The sequence below is a fragment of the Xyrauchen texanus genome, chromosome 12 (genome assembly GCF_025860055.1).
Source record: "Xyrauchen texanus isolate HMW12.3.18 chromosome 12, RBS_HiC_50CHRs, whole genome shotgun sequence".
NCBI classification, from domain to species: Eukaryota; Metazoa; Chordata; class Actinopteri; order Cypriniformes; family Catostomidae; genus Xyrauchen; species Xyrauchen texanus.
This window is the reverse complement of record NC_068287.1, coordinates 41480052-41502795: the sequence shown is the minus strand read 5'-3', so window position 1 is coordinate 41502795 and position 22744 is coordinate 41480052. Positions and strand designations below refer to the sequence as shown.

Genomic DNA, 22744 nt, shown 5'->3' with positions numbered 1-22744 from the left:
GTTGGATTCTTACTGATTGTATGGGGTGGACAGGTGTCTTTATGCAGCTAACGACCTCAAACAGGTGCATCTAATTTAGGATAATAAATGGAGTGGAGGTGGACATTTTAAAGGCAGACTAACAGGTCTTTGAGGGTCAGAATTCTAGCTGATAGACAGGTGTTCAAATACTTATTTGCACCTGTATCATACAAATAAATAGTTAAAAAATCATACATTGTGATTTCTGGATTTTGTTTTTTAGATTATGTCTCTCACAGTGGACATGCACCTACGATGACAATTTCAGACCCCTCCATGATTTCCAAGTGGGAGAACTTGCAAAATAGCAGGGTGTTCAAATACTTATTTTCCTCACTGTATATATTAAAAATTATTTAGTTTGAATATAGTTTTGTTTTTCCTTCTGATAAAATGTTCCATATCCACCCAAAATTTTTTTGAGTATACACAATTACAAAAAATTATTTTTCAGTTGAGCAAAAATCACAGGAATAATATCTAAATTAAACTCCTTTAGCTGGATATATACCATGTAAAACTTTGAATGTAACCTCTTTTACTTTATTATTTAAACAATATTTTTCACAAATATTCCAAGCTTTAGTCCAGTTTATATGTCTAAATACATTGTTCCACAATTAACTTTTATGAGTAGCTCTTTCGCCTATTATAATATTCCTAATATGTTTATTGGTACAATAGTGTTTAAGGATATCAATATCTCCTATAAACCTGCTGTCTTTAACATACATTGTCACAGAAATATCACTTCCACACGCTCTTACAAAACGTGTAACCTGCTGAGGTATGGCGTCAAACACAACAGCATACTCTTTTGGTGTAACTGGAAACCCAAATTTATCCAAGAGTTCACTATAAGTTAACAAATTACTGTTGTCTAACTAACACAATATTATTTTCATACCAGCTTTTATAGAAGAGAGATCTATTTTTATATTGAATACTTCTATTATTCCAAATAATATATTTATTTTGGGGAAAATTGTGCTTAAACACCAGTATCCAAGCTAATAAAGCTTGTTTGTGAAATTTAGCTACTTTCACAGGTAGTTTGTCAATTTTATAATCACATCTCAACAGAAGATCTATGCCACCCAACATATCAAACACATACTTTGGAAATGTGTACCACATGCTGTCCTTTTCTTTCATGAATTTCATTAACCAATTAACCTTAAATGTATTATTCAAGGTTTCAAGGGTAAGCACAGATAACCCACCTTTACTCTTTTGCTTACATAAAATGTCCTTTCTCAAATAATGTTGTCTAATTCCTTGTATACACTAGATGGCATATCTAAAGCTAAAGACACATACACAGATCTTGATATCACTTCTGCTTTCGACAGTAAGACTCCATTCAGGGATAAATCTCTTTGAAGCCATATATTAAATCTCCTTTTAATGTTGTTAATTATAGGTCTGAAGTTAAGCACACTGCGTTCATTCTCATCTTTATCTATTATAACTCATATTTAACTGTATGCTTAATGGGAATACCATTTAATTCTGTTATATCACATGTTTTAAGTGAAAACAGAACAGATTTATTCATATTAATTTTTAGACCTGATACTGAATAACACTCTTTAATACAATTAACCGCCTTTTATTACTTCTAGGTCATTTTTAAGAAAAATAGTCGTATCGTCCGCCAATTGGCACAATTTAAATACTCTTCCTAATGCGCTAATACCGTCAAATTCTGCTCTTTTTATGTGTAGGGCCATAATTTGTGTAACTAATAAAAACAAGAATGGAGATAATGGGCTACCCTGCTGTATACCTCCGATTAATCTCAAATCTACTAGTTGTACCTGTTGTTAATTTGACTGAGCTATTACATCCATTGTAAATAGTTTTAATAGCTTTTTGGAAGTATTCTCCAAAACCAAAGTGTTCAATACATCTAAACATAAACTCATGACTCACGGTATCAAAGGCTTTGTAAAAGTCTATAAATAAAATGAATGAATCATTTGGTTGGTAACAACTGTAATCAATCATATCTAAAATTAACCTAATATTATTACTGATATGCCTCTCAGTCATAAACCCTGATTGTTCTTCATCAATAAATTCTTCCAGACCTTTCTTTAATCTTCTTGCAAAAATCAGAGCAAACAACTTTGCATCATTATTCAGAAGGGTAATTGGTCTCCAGTTGTCTATATAAATTGTAGCCTTATTAGGCTTGGGAATAATTGTAATAAGACCCTGTTTAAGAGTTGCAGGTAAAATTCCCTGTTTGCTATAGATTCTTTGAACATGGCTACTAAAAAAGGAGAGAACTGAACTTTGAACGTCTTATAGAATTCACTAATAAGACCATCGTTCCCTGGAGATTTATTATCTTTTAATCCCATTAGAATATAATCTTTTATTGTCACTTGGCTGTGCTGTTGTAAATTGTTGCAGGTTAGAGAATATATAGCAGAGAAGGGCCACTTCTATTCAAATGTAAATGGATGTAGAAAGGAAGTCCCGCCTTAAACGTAAAATAGCCAATCACCTTTTAGATACAGACATCACCTGTCAATCAACTCGGGAACGCGCATGCGCATTAGCAGTACCAGACGGGTGGAGGGTGGATTACGTTTTTTTTTTTTTTTTTTTAAGCGTACTCCGTGGTAAAGAAGCACAATTTATTATACAAATGCTGTCAGATATTACTCCTGAATTGAAATATGTTCTTTGATCCTAATCCTGACCAACTGTTTTTGAGATTTCGGTCTTTCCCCATTCAAGTAGATAGGAGCTGCACTTGTATACAGCTTCTTTACACAGAAAAACAGCTGCCCGAGAGCGTTCCAAAGATGGCAGCCGAGTGAACTGACTTGGTTAAAAGACTTTGATATGACCATGCGGCGTAATCTTAAATAGAATATCATTTAATAATTTTAAGAAACTTTATATAGTATTTTTCAGTAATAGCACTATTGCTCTCTATATGATTTGATCTGTGCAAATGAGCGCGCCTTAATTTTGAATCTATGGCGTGCTCGTTCTCTCGCTGCCCCTCCTCTCCTCGCTCTTTTGTTGTTATGACTACAAGGTCGTAAATCCGCCATGTTTTCCTTTTCGAATCGTTGCGACAGAGACGGAGGGCTGGAACGACATGACTGAAGAAAATAATAATACGGCAGCAACAGATACCGACCAAACGGAGCATAGCAACATCATCACCATCCAAGCCACACTTGGGGACGAAGGTACAAACAGTTTGATGTGACACGATCACTAAGTATAAACGCGATTAAATGTGTGGGCCTGACTATGTCTGCTTCAGTCACGCTAGCAGAGTCTCCATTATCTGTAATGTTATTTTAGAGGAGGCTTTAATGCTGCTAATGCTGCCTAGCATAGATCTGTATTGGTTTTAGATTTGACGATTCGTTTTGTCAAATGCCAGATAATATTTCTTTGTACGTGGCGGGGATCTCACCAAAACATGTCCTGGTCGCATTTTAAATCAATTTTAAGATTTTTTTTCTCCCCAATTTTTTTTTTAAAGGAATAGTTTGCCAAAAAAATGAAAATTTTCTCATCATTTATTCACCCTCATGCCGTACCAGATGTGTATGACTTTCTTTATTCTGAGGAACACAAATTACGTTTTTTAGAAAAACGCTTCAGCTCTGTTGGTCCATATAATGCATTTGAATGGTGGCCAGAACTTTGAAGGTCCAAAAAACAAATAAAGACAGCATATAATTCATCCACAAGTCTTCAGTTGTTCAATCCATGTCTTCTGAAGCTATCTAGTCAATTTTGGATGAGAACAGGCCAAAATTAGGGCTGGGTAAAAAAATATTGGTTTTCCAATGCAATGCAATCTTTGAACAATCTCCATATTGTTCTAAAATCCCAAGATTGATCTTTCACTTTATGTGGCAACCCTCTTTAATGCATGTAAATCACTTGCACGTGCAACCAGATGTCACGCTTTGTGACTAACAGTATTTATAATTAGCCAATGGCTAGTAAATGTTCAGATTTCACCAGTGATTGAGTTGTATAGTGGAGGAGAAGTTATTAGCACAGAGGTCCTTTCACCGTGTGTTGAGAGTAAAAGTTTGGTTTAAAGGTGCACTCAGTAATTGTAATTCAATACTCTTTTTGTCAAATTCTGCAAATATCTCCTTACAGTCTGCTAGCTGTCTGTTCTGTGGTGGGCTGAATTTTTTTTGTATAAAAAAACAAAAAGTGGAGCAGACTGGTCCACACAACACTGCTCCAGCCAATCAGCAACAGGGGGTGTTCTTGAGCATGCACAGGATGGGGGTGGGGCAGAGCGAGAGGAGAAGAGCGACGGCAAATCTGGCTAATGCAAACTTTCTAAACTCCAAGGAGGACAAATGGCTGAGAAACAGACCAGGAGAAAAGGGTCAGATGAATATAAACTAAAAAGAAGAATTATGAGAAGTGCAGGGTTGGGTGCTGCTTCAACATTGGCGAGGCTTTTCAGCGGTGGAGAGACCTACGAGATGTAAAAGGCTTGAAGACTGATGCAGAAGTTGCTCTTTTTCTACATTTAAATCTAATCACACATGGATGCGCTAAATAAACCATGCATGCCTTCTCTTGTTAAGTGCTTACTGGCTGATGCCGCTAGTCTTAAAGAGACAGTACCGCAAAAGCATGTGTTCTACATATCAGTGTAAATACTTGTAAAAATTATTTAAGTAAACAATATGTAACATAAATATCAATGTTAATTATTGGAATTGACTGAAAATGAAAATTTCAAAAGCTAAAATGTAACCAATTTGATTAAAATCATTATAAAATATATAATTTGTAAAATGATAAGGGTTTTAATTAAAACCTAGAAGGTTCCTTTATAATTAAAAGCATTAACTGAGAATTTCTTTCATATATAAGCAAAATGGACATTGTATCAGAAATGTACCCATATAAATCGATAACGAATTGAGATCATAATGGAATCGAGAACTTGTGAATCGGAATCAAATCGTCAAATCTGTATCAATACCCAGCCCTAACTAAAGTCTAACAAATGTTATACTGTACATCTTTCCATTGTAGACACTAGGCACAATCATGATTTCAAGTTCGATTACACTTGCTAGTTTTTGACGCATATGCAAAGTACAAGATGGCACTAGGAAGTGTAATCAAGCTTGAAATTGTGACCGCCAAGGAGACTGCTGATGTCAAGAGTTACAGTATAGTGAAAAGGGAATATTATAAGTGAAAAATATAAGTGAAAAGTTATTTTTTGGTCTGTTTTCTCCCAAAATCGATTGGATCTCTTCTGAAGTCATTGACTAAACTACTGGAGTCATATGAATAATTTTTTTTGCTGCCTTTATGTGCTTTTTGGAGCTTCAAAGATTTAGTCACCATTCATTTCCATTGAAAGGACCTAAAGAGCTGATATATTCTTTGTTTGTGTTCAGCAGAAGAAAGTTATACACATCTGGGATGACATCAGGGTAGGATTAGTGATTGATGAGAGAATTTTCATTTTTGGGTGAACTCTTCATTTAATAATTCCCATTATCCTCACATGTGAATCTCAAAATATTATCCCTTCTGTAATACAGTATTTGAACTGTATTAATGAAACAAATTGTAATACAATGATGTGTTTATTTCAGCATGAATTAAAGAAAGAAACAAAAATACTACCATTATATTTACAGTTGAAGTCAGAGGTTTACATACACCTTAGCTAAATACATTCAAACTAAGTTTTTCACAATTCCTGACGTTTAATCATAGAAAACATTCCCTGTCTTAGGTCAGTTAGGATCACTACTTTATTTTAAGAATGTGAAATGTCAGAATAATAGTAGAGAATTATTTATTTAAGCTTTTATTAATTTCATCACATTCCCAGTGGGTCAGAAGTTTACATACACTTTGTTAGTATTTGGTAGCATTGCCTTTAAATGGTTTAACTTGGTTGAAACCTTTTGGGCAGTCTTCCACAAGCTTCTCACAATAAGTTGCTGGAATTTTGGCCCATTCCTCCCGACAGAACTGGTGTAACAGAGTCAGGTTTGTAGGCCTCCTTGCTCACACACGCTTTTTCAGTTCTGCCCACATATTTTCTATCAAACTGAGGTCAGGGCTTTGTGATGGCCACTCCAATACCTTTACTTTGTCGTCCTTAAGCCATTTTGCCACAACTTTGGAGGCATTCTTGGGGTCAATGTCCATTTGGAAGACCCATTTGCGACGAGCTTTAACTTCCCGACTGATGTCTTGAGATGTTGCTTCAATATATCCACATCATTTTCCTTCCTTATGATGCCATCGATTTTGTGAAGTGCACCAGTCCATTCTGCAGCAAAGCACCCCCACAACATGATGCTGCCACCCCCATACTTCACGGTTTGGATGTTGTTCTTACGTTTTGCAACCTCACCCTTTTTCCTCCAAACATAACGCTGGTCATTATGGCCAAACTGTTCAATATTTGTTTATTTATACAGAGGACATTTCTCCAAAAAGTGAGATCTTTGTCCCCATCTGCACTTGCAAACTGTAGTCTGGCTTTTTGATGGCGGTTTTGGAGTATTGGCTTCTTCTTTGCTGAGCAGCCTTTCAGGTTATGTTGATATAGAAATCGTTTTACTGTGGATATAGATACTTGTTTACCTGTTTCCTCCAGCATCTTCACAAGGTCCTTTGCTGTTTTTCTGGGATTGATTTGCACTTTGCGCCCCCAAACTACATTAATCTCTAGGAGACAGAATGTGTCTCCTTCCTGAGCGGTATGATGGCCGAGTGGTCCCATGGTGTTTATACTTGCGTACTATTGTTTGTACAGATGAACGTGGCACCTTCAGAAGTTTGGAAAGGATGGACCAGACTTGTGGAGGTCCACCATTTTTTTATTCTGAGGTCTTGGCAGATTTATTTAGATTTTTCCCATGATGTCAAGCAAAGAGGCACTGAGTTTGAATGTAGGCCTTAAAATACATCCACAAATACACCTCCTATCAGAAGCTAATTGCCTATTTTTTAAAGGCTTGACATAATTTTCTAGAGTTTTCCAAGCTGCTTAAAGGCACAGTTAACTTAATGTAAACTTCTGACCCACTGGAATTGTGATAGTCAATTAAAAGTGAAACAATCTGTTTGTAAAAATTGTTTGGAAAATTAAGTATAGATGTCACAAAGTATATATGTCCTAAACAACTTGCCAAAACTATAGTTTGCTAATTTTAAATTTGTTGAGTGGTTAAAAAAAATTGTTTTAATGACTTCAACCTAAGTGTCTGTAAACTTCTGACTTCAACTGTAAATTCCTTTCAATAAAAATATTTTTTTATTTATTTTTTTGTTAATTAGAATTCAGGAAAAAATTAGCTTATTTGTCATGAAAATAATGTCACAATGCAAAAAAATCTTAATGGTCCTAAAATATTTTAACAAATAAGGTTCTTTTGTTATTTGGGGGTGAAATATGTACTAGACATGCTCTTGACAGGTTTCGTGAGATTCACCCATTTGTAGTTCTTTGTGTTTTAGTATCAGTACAAGTAAAGTTTGATCAACCAGTATTTGCCAATTGATGTGATTTTTTTGTGGCATATAAGGCCAATTTTTTATGTTAACGGTAAGGTCTTCTTCTCAGATGAGGATATTCATAAATGTGGCAGATGTCTGGAGGAGTTTTCTGCTCTGGATGCTTTCATCCAACATAAACTCAAAAGGAGCTGCAAGCGTCTTCTGCAAGACCATCAGGTTTGTCGATTTGTCTGGGACAAAACAGGTTTTAGAAGAGCAAAATTAAAAGGAATAATTTTTTTCATTTGTCCAATATGTTGAGAGGTATTTTCTAGAGCCTGACTGATATGTGATTTTTGAGACGGATACAATTTTAGAGGGGGAAAATTCACAAGATTCAGTTAATTTTTGAGTCCTTTTCTATGTGGATTGTGCACTGATTATGCACCGATATGACTATGCAAAGGTACTCAGAAGGCTGCTTTCTTAAACAAATATTTTTATCAAAGAGTATTTGACATTATTATTATACATTTGTCAACAAATTCTAGAATTGAACACTGAGAAAATAAAGAATAAATTAAAATACAAAAATATCTATCATACTGACTAACATCAGTATTACTGTTTAGTATCAGCCAAATGCTGACTATTTTAATACGGCCAGTCAATTAGGGGCAGCTTGTAAAACAAGAAGCATTTACAAGTTCAGGGGAAACTTACAACAGTGGAGAACCAGACTTTAAAATATGACATTTTATAAATGCAATGACTGGAATTGTTTGGTTGAAGGGGGTACCAAACTGTGAATCCTGAACAAAACACTTTGGTGAATACATATTTACACATTAGCTTCCACTCAGCTGACAAGCTATGAAAGTAGCTACGTGGTTAGCTAGTTAGCTATATGCTTGTCACAGAGAGTAAAATATGGACGTTTTTTTATTTACTTTTCAGCATCTCACCAACTAGGTAACAACATAGCGTGAAATCAACACTCAACAGACACAATCCACCTCCGCACCATTGTCTGCGGAGCTGCCAAAAGATGCTGTGATGTTTATCTTTCAATCTGCTACATTACTGACTGCACTGACAAACTATAGCTGGCTAACATATGTGATAAACATGAGTGATATGGTTGTCAGGGACAGGGTTAATGTTATATTGAAAAGGAAAAATTATGGGGTCATTGTTTATTAACAGTCCAGTATGTATTTCACAAACTAGTTATGAACTTACCGTGAAGACACCGCTTAACTCCGCAATTTTAATATCTGTGCATAGCGGAAAACATATACGGCGATACCGATACATCTGTGAAAGGCTAATATTGGCCAACCGTTAAATCTGTCTGGCACTAGTATTTACATAGAGATATGTATGTGTGCAATCTGGGATTTAAACCTACTACCTTTAAACCTTCCTAGATTAACCACTTACCCACGCCACCCCACACTAAAACTAATTTTAACCATAAGTAAATGTCTTATTAAGCAATGCTACATCAGTGCTAATCTGTCTTTCTCCTGTCTCAGACCACTATTGAGTCTGAAGTATGTGCTTCCACTGAGGTGACACTAGGTGAAAATGGGTGCTCAACTGACGAGATCGGGGTGTCCAACACAGGTGCATTTTTTATTTACATTGGTTGACCAGATGTGACATTTTTTGTGGGCCTGTATTTGAGAACCTTTTCATGTGTTTTATGTGAAATTTGTCATGTATTACAATCTAAAATATGGGACAAATTAAAAATAAGATGTAATGCGTAAAGAGGAGTCTTAAAGGGATGGTTTACCCAAAAAGAAAAATTCTGTTATCCTTTAGTCACCCACATGTCGTTCCAAACCCATTACTTCCTTCAGTGGAAGACAAAAGCAGAACGTTTGAAGTGTTTACGCTGCTCTTTGATGAAATCATATAGTGACCAGGGACTGTCAAGCTAAAAAGAAAAAAAAAAAGCACCATAAATGTTGTCCATAATGCTTTTGACCAAGTTTAAATATGCAAAGATGTGAAAGAGATTTTAAAGCTATAGTGGAAGGCAATATTATATAATTAATAATCCTGTAAAGCCTGACATATGACTTAAAATATACAGAAAATTATTTTTTTACATGAACTTGTTTTTACCATCAGACAAACTATAAAAACCAATCATAAAAAAAAAAAAATGTGCACATGTTTTTTATGTATCATATTTGATGCATAAAAAAGCGTTGAAGGTCTTTCTCCTGAGGCCCAGCAATTCATTTTTGTGTAGGACAATTGTTATTTAAGCTTTTCTTAGCCCATACATGCTACAGTGGTAAATTGAGGTATTATCAGAGGACTCCCTGGGCTTTACAGAGATACCAAAAGTTTGAGAGTTTGGGCTTAAAAACTTCCTCTCCTTGGTCTTTTAATATGGGTTGAAATGTATCCCTGTTCAATTCAGCACATCAAATACAATATGAATAAAGTTTTCTTTTTTCAATAAACAATTTTTATCATATGCAACAAAAACTATATTGACATTTAAAAAAGCAAAATTGTAAAACCTTTTTCACTTGGTCTCAGGAACTTATGATAAGATGACATCATAATAGCTTTGTAATGTAAAATAATTAGATCTTTATAGTGACAGAGCAGGCTGCATATATGAAAATACACAGAAATATTAGTTAACACTTTAAATGTATCTTATATGGTATATGTCAGAGTTTTCGAAGCTTTGGGATTTTGTTGTGGTGGGCATGAATGGAATATAATGGTGATTGAGTCATATACCTCAAAAGCCTATTGTATCATATTTGATACATGGAATTCAAAGGGGGGGATTTTCAATAAAATAATATTCAAAATTTTAATCAAGCACAAGTTGCTTATATTCAGCAAATACTTGAAAATATCAGTAACAATGTAATCATCACTGTCACTTTTACTTTATTAAAATAAGCAGTCACTTTTCACGCAAGTCTGCCGCCATTTTAAATAGATCGATTTAAACATTGAAACCACTTCCCCTTTTTCTTTCAAACCATTTCACAAATAACCACTAGATGGTGCCACAAACATGTCAAACTTACATTCCATAAGTTGTTTGTCTCATCAGCATGAACAGAGAGTGAAACAGAAGCCATCAAACGTTGTATCTCAAATTTGATACTCACAACGTTATAGGGTTAAGTGAATAATGACTCTTATTTCATCTGAAGTTATCCTATGGCTTCAGGAGACTTGGAACATGCAACGTATGAGTGCTAATTACCACTTTTATGGTGCTTTGTTTTGGTCACTGTATGCTTTTGTCATTTTGGAAAGAGCAGCATAAACATTCTTCAAAATGATATATGAACTACACAAAGGGGATCAGTTAGAATAATTGAGCAATCCAGCTGTCTTTGCTAAGTACTAATCGAACTCTCTTTGTTTTTTAGTCAATGGAGATAAAAGTAGGTCTGCTAAAGGAAAAAAGAGAGACCGTTCGTCAGGAGACGAGGAAAGCTCCAGTCCTGCTAAACTGGCTTTAAAGTTAAACGAAGAGGGACGATACATTTGCGAGATATGTGAAAAGACTTTTAAAACGGTACAGTATTGGATATTTTTGAAGAGAATGAATATTGATATCTTGTAGACTTGAAATCAAAATTGACCATATTTTATTCACGTTCCTGGTCTTATTGTGAATGATTCATCATTGCATGTTATTCTAAAGAAAAAGTCTTGTCTTTGTAATTGTTCATCAAAATGTAATAACTTGTTTTTGAAATGAACCAAGCACTTTTAATTTATTTTTAACCTTTTTCTCCAATCATCTGTAAAAAAAAAAAGTGGTCTCTATGTGACAATCCAATCAATTGGAAATACTTCACATTATGGAGATGGGTTGCGATCATCTTTTCATATTGACTTTAAGCTTAATCAGCAGTGTTTGTCTTATTTGGAAGTATGCATTTGCAACTCTCTAAAAGACAAGTTCTTAATTTATATGTCCTTCAGACAAATATTCTGAGAACGCACATGTTTACGCACAATGAAGAGAAGGACTTCAAGTGTGAAATATGTGAGACTGCTTTCAGGACCAAGGGCTCATTGATCCGTCACAAACGTCGCCACACAGGTAAAATGTTCTTAGGAGGCCTTCTTAAATTTGACTCTAATTTAGTATCTGTTTGAGTTTCTATGACTGTCTTTTGGGGAATCATGATGTCACTCCCTTTGGCAGATGAGCGTCCATACCGCTGCAATCAGTGTGGGTTGGCGTTCAGAGAGTCCGGAGCTCTAACGAGACATCTGAAGTCTCTCACGCCTTGTACCGAGAAGATTCGTTTCAATCAGTGTAAAGAGATACTTGTCAGCAAGGATGGAGCTCGGAAAGGTAATTCAGATCTTGCAGAGACCAGAGCAGGGGTGCTCACACTACTATGGAATGAGATCTACTTTTTCATGATGTTATTATAGTAAGATCTACCATGAAAAATGTAAATACAGGTTACATTGCAAGCAGTGTCATCACAACACTAAACTTTCTGCAGTGGGTACTAATACCAGCGACATTTGAGGTGTAGGCAATGAGGCAATTCTATACCCCCTCCTACCATTCCTGACAACACCGGTACTGCCACTACCGGCCTGTAGGAGTACAGGGGGTCGTAACAGCGCACATAAAGCAAGCACACACATTACCTACCTGTAATTGAGTTTCAAATGAAACAAGTGCGTCCTTAGTGAACCCAGATGTTTATGACTTTCTTCTGCAGAACACAAATATATAGATAATATCTCAGCTCTGTAGGTCCATACAATGCAAGTGAATGAGTGCCAACATTTTGACACTCCAAAAAGTACATAAAGGCAGCGTAAAAGACTCCAGAGGTTAAATCTATATCTTCAGAAGTGATATAATAGGTGTGTGTGAGAAACAGATCAATATTTAAGTAAATTTTTTCAAGAAATGCTTCTCCCTGCCCAGTAGGGGGCGAAGGGATGAAAAATGCGAATCACCAAAAACACAAGATGAAGAAAGTTAAAGTGGTGGTTGAGCAGGGAGGAGAATTTATAGTAAAAATGTACTTAAATATTGATCTGTTTCTTAACCACACCATCACACATCGGGGCAGTGGTGGCTCAGTGGTTGAGGCTCAGGGTTACTGACCAGAAGGTTGGGGCTTCAAGCCCCAGCACCACCAAGATGCCACTGTTGGGCCCTTGAGCAAAGCACTTAACTCCAGGTTGCTCCGGGGGGATTGTCCCTGTAATAAGTGCACTGTAAGTCGCTTTGGATAAAAGCGTCTGCCAAATGCATAAATGTAAATGTAGATTCTGAAGATATGGATTTAACCAGTAGAGTCTTATGGATTACTTTTATGCTGATCTATGTGATTTGTGAAGCTTCAAAATGTTGGCACTCATTCACCTTATTGTATGGACCAAAAGAGCTATGAAATTCTTCTAAAAATCTTTATTTGTGTTCTGCTGAGGAAAGAAAGTCATACACATCCGGGATGGCATAAGGGTGAGTAAATAATGAGAGAATTTAAATTTTTGGGTGAAATATCCCTTTAAATATTGTTTGCATGTTCCATTATTTGAAGCAGTCTCATTCATGCAATGATAGTGTTTTACTTTTAATCTGAAAAAAATGTGGAAGTGTGTGGTTTTCTGATTTTCTTGCAATTGGATATTGCTCTAAAAGTTCAACAGGTGCCTCCTGACCCTGAGAAGGAGCCGATTCCTGTTGTGAGTGTGGTGGAAGCTTACCAGGAGATCATCCAGATCCAGGTGGTAGATGAGAGTGGACAAATACAACAGGTGTGAGACTTACAAAGTTGAACTTTATACTTAGATATCACTTTTCTAATCACTTAAACAGTAACATTTTAAAATAGCCAGAGTGCTTGAGTATTTTTGGTCACTTTAATGTACCCAGATGGGTGCTTGTCCGGGATATGAACCTGTAGATACTGAGAGGTCTTTGTATATGCAGGTTCATATCACAGACGAGCCCCCATAAATGTTATAACACAACACAACTTTTGTGCCATTGTTTAAATGAGAGTTTCCCAATCCTATTCTTTTAGTTCCTCCCCCAACACCACACGTTTTTTTATGTCTCCATGTCCTGAATTGTGTGTGTCAAATAAGGTAGATATACAAAATGGGCAGTGTTGGAGGTATCAGAATTGGAAGACACTGGTTGTGAACTGCTGAAAAATTGTGTGTGGATTTCTTAAAATATAAAATCAGGGGTATGACATTAGTGTGGTTATAACATTTATGGGGGCTTGTCCAGGATATTAACCTGTGTACACGAGCCCCCATAAAGGTTATAACCCAACTAATGTTCACAAAAGTCTAATTTATGTCACTTTTTAAGTCTGTGTTTCCAGCACTGGTCTTGGAGTACCCTCAACACCACAGATTTTTGATGAATGTGAATTTTACATTTATATATCACTTTTCTGACACTACACTTAAAGTGAAATAAACATTGAACAAGGGACTCTTCTCATCCACCACCAGTACGCTCACCACTCACTGGTGGAGAGCAGAGTATTGAATGATAGAGCCACTTCAAGAAAGAGGATTATTAGGAGGCCATGATTGATAAGTGCCAATGGGAGGAATTTGGCCAGAACACCAGGGTTACACCCCTACTCTTTTTGAGAAGTGTCCTGTGATTTTTAATGACCACAGAGAGTCAGGACCTCACTTTAAAGTATGCCTTTTATATATTATAGTGTCCCTATCACTATACTTGGGCATTAGGACCCACAAAGACCACAGGGTGAGCACCCCCTGCTGACCTCCCTTATACCTCTTCCAGCATCAACCTTAATTTTCCTCAGGAGGTCTCTCATCCAGGTACTGACCAGGCTCAGCCCTGCTTTGCTTTAGTGGGCAACCGGTCTTGAGCTACAGGGTGATATGGCTGCTTGATATCTCCATGTTCTGAATTCAGTGTGTCAAATCCAAATTGTTTAGTGTCAGGGGTACCCCATGACCAGGACTGGGAACACTGGTGTAAGTTGTGAGAACTTTTGGGTGATTTCTTCAAGTATAAAATTAGGGGTGTAACATTAGTGGGGTTATAACATTTTTGGGGTATTGTCCATGATATGAACCTGCATATACTAGCAACTCCCAGTATATACTTGTTCATGTCCCGGACATGCCCCAATCAATGTTATAACCCAACATGTATTACACCCATGATTCTCCTAGACCATCTGGAGACGTAAAAGCAATCATAGACTCATAAGCAATATTTTTACATAGAGATATTGATATTGGTGAGGTCAATTCAAGATAAGGAAATATCAAGAAAATATGTTTATGTAAGTTCACAAGGATATTTATTTAAATATTTGTAGTCTGTTCACATCATTTTTGGGTTTAGTTTAATGTAGTTACTCTGTCCTTCCACAGGTTGTGTCCCAGCCACAGACTGCAACTGTGGTTGAAGCAGACAATCTAATCTGCCAGGCCATTATAAACTCTGGCATTGCTTTGGAAACAGAAGCCTCAGAGGCGGCCGAGCAGGCAGAGGCTCGGTCACCTAAAGCGATCCAGCAGGCTCCTGAGGCTGCGGCCAGACTCACTGAGATCCAGGTGACAGAAGAGTGTGTGGAGACAGTGGCCGAGGAAACACTGGTGAGTTCACCAGAACTGCAGGACAACACAGATAGGACTATGTCATTTCATTTGGTTTTGTTTTATTTTTGAAATATGGTTGGTTAATTCTGCACTCATGCATTTTTCATTTCATACAAGTGTTTTTATTCACCATAGGAATCCTCCACGAAGGAAGGAAAACCCTCTGAATCGAAGTTATACAAATGTCCGCACTGTGAACGAATGTTTAAGACATTGGCATACCTGCGGGTTCATGTAAAAGGGCATGTTGGTAGGTTTCAAACTGTTTAAAGTTATTTCTGTAAAGAAACATGAAACATTGCATAGCTAAGATGCCCTTCACACAGAGCGCTAATTTAATCAAATAAATGTGTATATATATATATAATTTTTTTTTTTTTTACCTTTACTGTTTTGTTTTTGTTTTGACTGGCTGAGCGATCGTTTTTATAAAAGCATTTTATACATTTTTACATTTGTTTGTCAGGTTACAAGCCATTCAAATGCATAATATGTCAGAAGGATTTCCTGACAGGCTACGTGCTGAAGAAACACATGGAAACGCACGTCAGTCAGCGGCGGTACAAATGTGGAGAATGTGGCAAACTGTTTAAAGCCATGGGACATGTGCGGGAACACATGAGGGCGCATTCAGATGAACGGCCATACCACTGCAACTTCTGTGACAAGAGCTACAAGACCAAGGTGAGACTAAATCTATGACTGAAGCTACAAAGATAATCCTACAATGTCATATTTCAATCTTATCTGTTGTGCACCAGAATGCTCTGCAGGTGCACCATCGTACACATGCGGCTGAAAAGCCATACTCGTGTCCGCACTGCTCCAGTGGGTTCCGGGAAAAGAGCGCTTTAGTGCGCCATATCCGACATCATACTGGAGAAAAACCCTTCAAATGCTCGAACTGTGGGCGGGGCTTTGCTGAGCATGGAACACTTAATCGTCACATGAGAGCTAAAGGTTTGTAAATATGTATCTGTAGAATTAATAAATAATTAATATAATGTATACAGTTGAAGTCAGAAATTTACATAAACTCAGTTTGAAGTCATTAAATCGCATTTTAAACCACTGCACAGAGTCCATATTAGATAACTATAGTTTTGGCAAGTTGTTTAGGACATCTACTTTGCATAGACAGATTGTTTCACTTTAATTTGGCTATATCACAATTCAAGTGGGTCAGACATTTACATACACCAAGTTAACTGTGCCTTTAAGCAGCATAAAATTATGTCAAGCCTTTAGACAATTAGCCAATTAGCTTCTGATAGGAGGTGTACTGAATTGGAGGTCAATTTAAGGCCTACCAGTGCCTCTTTGCTTGATATCATGGGAAAATCCCAAAAATCAGCCAAGACCTCAGAAAACCAATTGTGGACCTCCACAAGTCTGGTTAATCCTTGAGAGCAATTTCCAAATGTCTGAAGGTACAACGTTCATCTGTACAAACAAAAGTATGCATGTATAAACTACTTGGGACCACACAGCCATCATACAACTCAGGAAGGAGACACATTCTGGCTCCTAGAGATGAACGTAGTTTGGTGTGAAAAGTGCAAATCAATCCCAGAACAACAGCAAAGGACCTTGTGAAGATGCTGGAGGAAACTGGTAGACGAGTATCTATATCCACAGTAAAACAAGATATATCAACATAAACTGAAAGGCTGCTCGGCAAGAAGCCACTGCTCCAAAACCACCATAACAAAGCCAGACTACAATTTGCAAGTGCACATGGGGACAAAGATCTTACTTTCTGGAGAAATGTACTCTGGTCTAATGAAACATAATTTGAACTGTTTGGCCATAATGACCATTGTTAGGTTTGGAAGAAAACAGGTGGGGCTTACAAGCCAAAGAACACCATCCCAACCGTGAAGCATGGGGGTGGCAGCATCATGTTGTGGTGGTGATTTGCTGCTGGAGGGACTGGTGCACTTCACAAAATAGATGACATCATGGAAAATTATGTTGATATATTGAAGCAACATCTCAAGACATCAGCCAGGAAGTTAAAGCTCGGTCACAAATGGGTCTTCCAAATGGACATTGACCCCAAGCATACCTCTAAAGTTGTGTCAAAATGGCTAAAGGACAACAAAGTCAAGGTATTGGAGTGGCCATCACAAAGCCCTGACCTCAATCCAATTTGTGGGCTGAATTGAAAAAGCATTTTTCGAGCAAGGAGGCCTACAAACCTGACTCAGTTACACCAGTTCTGTCTGGAGGAATGAGCCGAAATTCCAGCAACTTATTGTGAGAAGCTTGTGGAAGACTGCCCAAAGAATTTGACCCAAGTTAAACAATTTAAAGGCAATGCTGCCAAATACCAAATATAAACTTCTGACCCACTGGGAATGTGATGAAATTAATAAAAGCTGAAATAAATCATTCTCTCTACTATTATTCTGACATTTCACATTCTTAAACTAAAGTAGTGATCCTGACTGACCTAATACAGGGAATGTTTTCTACGATTAAATGTCAAGAGTTTAAATTTATTTGGCTGTAACTTCTGACTTCAACTGTAAATACCAAATGACTTTGATACCCCTTTTGCACTTATATAAACATATCTACTAAAGTGAATGTTTGAAAACCGCTACTATATAAGGTCAACATAAAAATAGCAAGTTTTTCTGACATTTGAAAAGCCATAAATATAAGATTTGGAAATAATACCAGAGTCAACTACAACAATTTCTTTGGGTCAAATGCAACAGTGTTTTTTGACGCATTATATGTTGTTGCATTATATATGTAAGTGCATATATATTTAACTTTACTTTAAATAATTCTTTTTGAAAGAAGCATGTCTGGTATGAAAAAAAAGCAATTGACTTTGAACCCTTCTTTACCACATTTTTGTATTATTGACTTTTTTGAAGAGGCGGTGACGTTAAAAAAACATAGATGTCCAAAGTGGCAGTTTTAAGCTATTTATAGACCTATCAAAACAAAGTCTTTTTAAGTGTGTTTTCTAATGATTCTATATTTGTGTGTGTGGTCAGGAGGCTGTTTTTCTGTGCAGCAGAAGGACTCCGAACACACCGGGAGCTCTGAGAAACAGGAGGTGACCACAGAAAGTGTCTCTGCCACCATCATATCAGATGATCCTCATGCTGTCCTGGTGGAGTTCTCCTCAGTAGTGGCCGACACTCAGGAATACATCATAGGGGTAAATGTCCTGTCACTTTTACAGTGCGTTACTGTTTGCCAGTAAAGTACATGGTTTTATGACACAATCTAATTGTTGACCGAGATGGGTTTTCATTGGCTGATATAATGGAGACATTTATGTAATTTATCATTTCGTTGACAAATAAGGTTTTCCGAGGTGATAAAAATGAGAAATCTTTATAGTATTTTCTACCAAAAAAATTATTTAATGACTAAAAATGACATGTGGTGTAACCATCATGTCAAAGGTATTAAAATACTTCTCTTGCGCCTTGTTTACCTGAGTGTATGCAACTTAATCATTCATTTCAAAAAAGATTGTAAACAAATTTTTCAAGGTCAAAAATGTTTTTTTTTTGTAAATATCATACATTTCTGAGTCAAGAATATTAAGAGGTTTACTCGGGGTTGCACCAAATAACCTGAATAAAATGTGCCTTTTTATGAAAATGTCAGAATATTGATATTTAATGATATGACAAATTACTGATTTGTTTTTAAACTTCACAAACTGTTTTTTGGTTATATGGAACGTGACAACAAAAGGGCTTACCTATATGTTGTCTACACCACATGACTTTGATTTAGTTGAGTTTTTAAATTATGAATAATATTTTAAAATATAAATGTTACTTCTTAATTAAATAAATAAATGATTATTCCAAACTACTTACGCTAACATTTCTTTTTCAAGAATTTCAGCTTTTAATGAGACTATTAGATAATTGTTTTTACTGTATCCAGATGGTTTCCGATATTTTTTCTGTTTAAATAAAAAATGTCATGTGGTGTAACACTTTATTTTACAGTGTCTATTACACATATTACATGTTTCTATTAATAATTACTATAGTAATAACAATAACAATCATTTGCCACATGACAACAAAATAGCTACTTATATGTTGGTTACAACCATAGACTGTAAAAAAAGATGGACGACGCCCCTTCCCTCTTTTCCATTGATGAGAACTGAAGCCGCCAGTGTCCTGATATGGCGCTGACATCTTGGGACTTGAGTCTGCGCAGTTGCGATTTCGGGACCAGACCTGCGCAGTAGTGAGCAGGAAGTAAAGCCGCGAAATCAAGGCTCCGCCCTCACTCTCGCTGAATCAATCGCAAGCACACGCCCCTGCACTTTTGACTTATGACGGTGTGAAATAATTAATTATAGAAATTTAGATATTACATTTAAAGCTCCAATCTCATCAGTCCTCCGAAGATCCCGAAAAAAAGTCAGTTGGTGCTTCAGTGACTACTTCGCTCAGAGAACCTGTCAATCACAGCTGTCAATCATGATGTCACAGCACCGTTTTTATAGCATCAAATAAGTAACTAAAAACAAACTTATTTTGAAAACAAACACTTGAAATTACATCAACGTGATAGAAACTACAGTAAATGACAGAAACTATCTTTGGAAAAAAGATATGTGAAGTGTAATTTAATGGTTTAGTTGGTCTCACGTCCCGTTGAATAACATGGGGAGGCGGGGTTTATGACCTATACTAGGACCAGTCACCGGGGGGCGATCGAGACGTCTTGGCTTCACTTTTGAGGGCTTGTGCGGCACACTTGGTTACAACACATGACTTTGAGTTTTTCAATTATTAATCATATTTTAAGTTTAGTTTAGTTTCAATTATTACATTTTTTATTTTACGTTTGGTCCATTCTTTGTAGGCACCATCTGAGGAAGCAACTCATGAGGAGGGCGTAGAAATCATTCAAGACAATCAACAGCCGGTAATTTTTTCTTTTTCCAGATTTGTCAGTATATCAAACCTAGTAAAATACTACCTAGATTCAGTGACTGCAGAAGTGTAATCTAACTGGTTGATGTGTTTGAACTCAGTTGGACAGCAACATCATGAATGTGGTGCAACAGATCGTGAGCCAATCACACGGAGGCCACCAGATCATCGTGCGTAATGTGTCCGCTGACGAAACCCCCGGCATCTCCGACTGCGGAGACACCATCACCATCGCCACACCGGAAAGTTTAACTGAACAGGTTGCCATGACACTGGCTAATGCCATTAGTGATGGCACCATACTTACCACTACCACAGAGGGCACCGATGAGATGCCCCAGACCACAGTTACCATGGTAGAGACCGAGAACATTGAGACAATCGAACAGGAGGAGCAATACGTCATTGCTTCGCCCGATGAAGTGGAAATTCAGACTGTTGTAGTGGTCTAAGATGGCAAACAATTGAAAGGTTTTATTTGTTTGGTAGGTGAACAGCCGTGGTGTAGCATTTCAATTCTCTTTGAGGCCTTATTCTTCATAGTGCTACACAAGTTTTACACTTAAAGCCAGCAAGTGGAAGCCCGTTTGTCTGGTAAATTGTACAGGGGGAAAATGTCAGTGTAAATAAGGATTTGTGTTTAGCTTTAAAATGGGCTACATGTTTTACTGAATTAGCATATATTCGTTTTCAACAGACAGAAAAAACGAATTACATTGTTTGTTCTATCTGGTTTATTTTCACTCATTGCAATATGCATGAACTTTTGTGTACAGCTGAACTGTCATTTTAACAAATCCACTGTCAGGTTGCTTTGCGTATACTTATACCGGATATGACTATCATCTGTACTCATCATGAATACATAACATATTGCTGCCATTAACAGGGCCTATAGGAAACATGGCTGGGAATGAAAGTACAAAATACAAACATTAAATATATTTTTATGCTGCTCTGTATTTTTGTTTATTTCATGACCGGTGCACACATATTGTATAATGCGTAATTAATGCATAATAACGTAGTCTCCTTATACTTACTGGCATCAACCAGGCCTGAACATTATTATAGCCAATAGTCAAATAGCTATTTAGTCATTGTTTTGGGCTACTAAGCCTTTCTGAACGCATGCTAATATTTAGTGTAAAAGTGTAAAGCAAAAATAGCATATCAAATAGATTTGAAAAAGATATGTTACCAGTGGGAAATGTTAAAACACTATAGAAGGTGAACTTCAAAAACCTCAAAAGAGGGGATCCATTCTGGTGGGAACACCCCTTTATTCACGATCCAATCAATTCCCGATGGATGGAATCAATGTCCCATCCTGCATTTATTAGTAAAGCTTCGTATTCTGTTTCACTTCGAAATGTGTTACAATATGAGTGGGGGGGAAACAAGTCTTGTGAATGCCGTTTCATGTTGTAAACATGGCAGTTCTGGGCCAAAATGGAGCTCTTCTCACCTTGCCATTGACTTTATCTGTCCTCTCCGTCAGGTCATAATTACACATGCTGTTTCCACAGATTCAGTACCTTGACTTTTACCCTTAGGCCTTCACATATGCTCATATTATTAAACTTTTCCACTAGAAATGAATCCCTGACCTGACTTGCTGCTGATCCATTTAAAGTCACTTACACCTTCTGGTTTGATATCTTACAGAATGATCTTAAAATGAAAATCAGGATTTACTAAATGGTATCAAATGCCGTAAGACATTTAAGACACTGTATATACACGGTACTGTGCAAACGTCTTAAAACATTTGTTTTAAGATGGTCATTTATATCTTCAGCTTTAGTGTGTCATTAGGAAATTTGTATTTTTGACTCCCAAATATTCCTTTTGTAAATCGAATAGAAGAACATGGATCCCTGCAACAGATGGCATGGGCCCCTCAGAGCCCAGTGAACATCTATCTGGGATTACACGAAGGGACCGAAGCAATTAAGGAAAATAGATAGATGAAATGTCTCAAATTCTCCAAAAAGCTTGAAACATCCTATCTGCCAATAACCAACAAAAACTGTGTCTAGGTGAACTGATGTCACCCAAATATTGATTTACCTTTTTTATGTTTACTGGAATTTGTATGACATTAATTGATAAATGAAAACTCTTTATGTCGTTATTTTTGAAGACATCCTCACTATGAAACAAGTGCCTAAAACTTACAGTAGGCCTCCAGTATGTTGTTGCATACAATTATTTATATATATATATATATATATATATATATATATATATATATATATATATATATATATATATATATATATATATATATATATATATATACACTCAAAACAAAAAAATGAGCTCTTTGGCTGAACTTGATTCAGTCGTGGACAGTGGTTCCTAGCGGCACCGCTCCGTATATGCATATTACGCAGTCTGCTTGGGGCACCAGCTTCCTAGGGGGGCACCAGAAACTCCCCTGGCTGCCCTTACTCGCACATTATATGTTATTCAAGGACCCGCTATCAGTCACAGAACACACTTCGCACTTTCGCTCCCCATTTTGTGCACGCAAAAAGAATCCATGAAGTTCCAACTCAAATGGATTAAGTTAATTGAACAAGCAGCAAAAATAATTTCAGTGCATCCCCCCCACACACACACACATTTTTCCCCCTGAAACTGTATTTTGG

The 22744-nt window shown here is 36.7% G+C and overlaps 1 protein-coding gene across 2 annotated transcripts; it reads left to right on the top strand.

The window, feature by feature from the left end:
* The first annotated feature begins 3119 nt into the window (after positions 1-3119).
* e4f1 (E4F transcription factor 1) lies at positions 3120-21037 on the top strand. Of its 2 annotated transcripts, none has more exons than XM_052139145.1 (14): positions 3120-3236; positions 7637-7746; positions 9048-9138; positions 10932-11080; positions 11494-11614; positions 11720-11872; positions 13190-13305; positions 14923-15147; positions 15286-15400; positions 15617-15834; positions 15912-16110; positions 18165-18331; positions 20017-20079; positions 20189-21037. In XM_052139145.1, the coding sequence occupies exons 1-14, from the start codon at positions 3143-3145 to the stop codon at positions 20537-20539; spliced, it is 2172 nt and encodes a 723-aa protein (XP_051995105.1). In that variant the 5' UTR covers positions 3120-3142; the 3' UTR covers positions 20540-21037. The 2 variants fall into 2 exon arrangements, with proteins under 2 accessions (XP_051995105.1, XP_051995106.1); XM_052139146.1 differs by having other exon boundaries at positions 3129-3236; positions 10941-11080.
* Positions 21038-22744: the final 1707 nt, after the last annotated feature.

What these genes read in the sequence shown, in the direction of transcription:
- e4f1 (XM_052139145.1), top strand. Translation starts at nt 3,143, where the DNA reads ATGACTGAAGAAAATAATAATACGGCAGCAACAGATACCGACCAAACG. An exon ending in GTCTTCTGCAAGACCATCAG is followed by an intron (nt 7,747 to 9,047) that starts GTTTGTCGATTT and finishes CTCCTGTCTCAG; the next exon opens with ACCACTATTGAGTCTGAAGT. An exon ending in CAAGGATGGAGCTCGGAAAG is followed by an intron (nt 11,873 to 13,189) that starts GTAATTCAGATC and finishes TTGCTCTAAAAG; the next exon opens with TTCAACAGGTGCCTCCTGAC.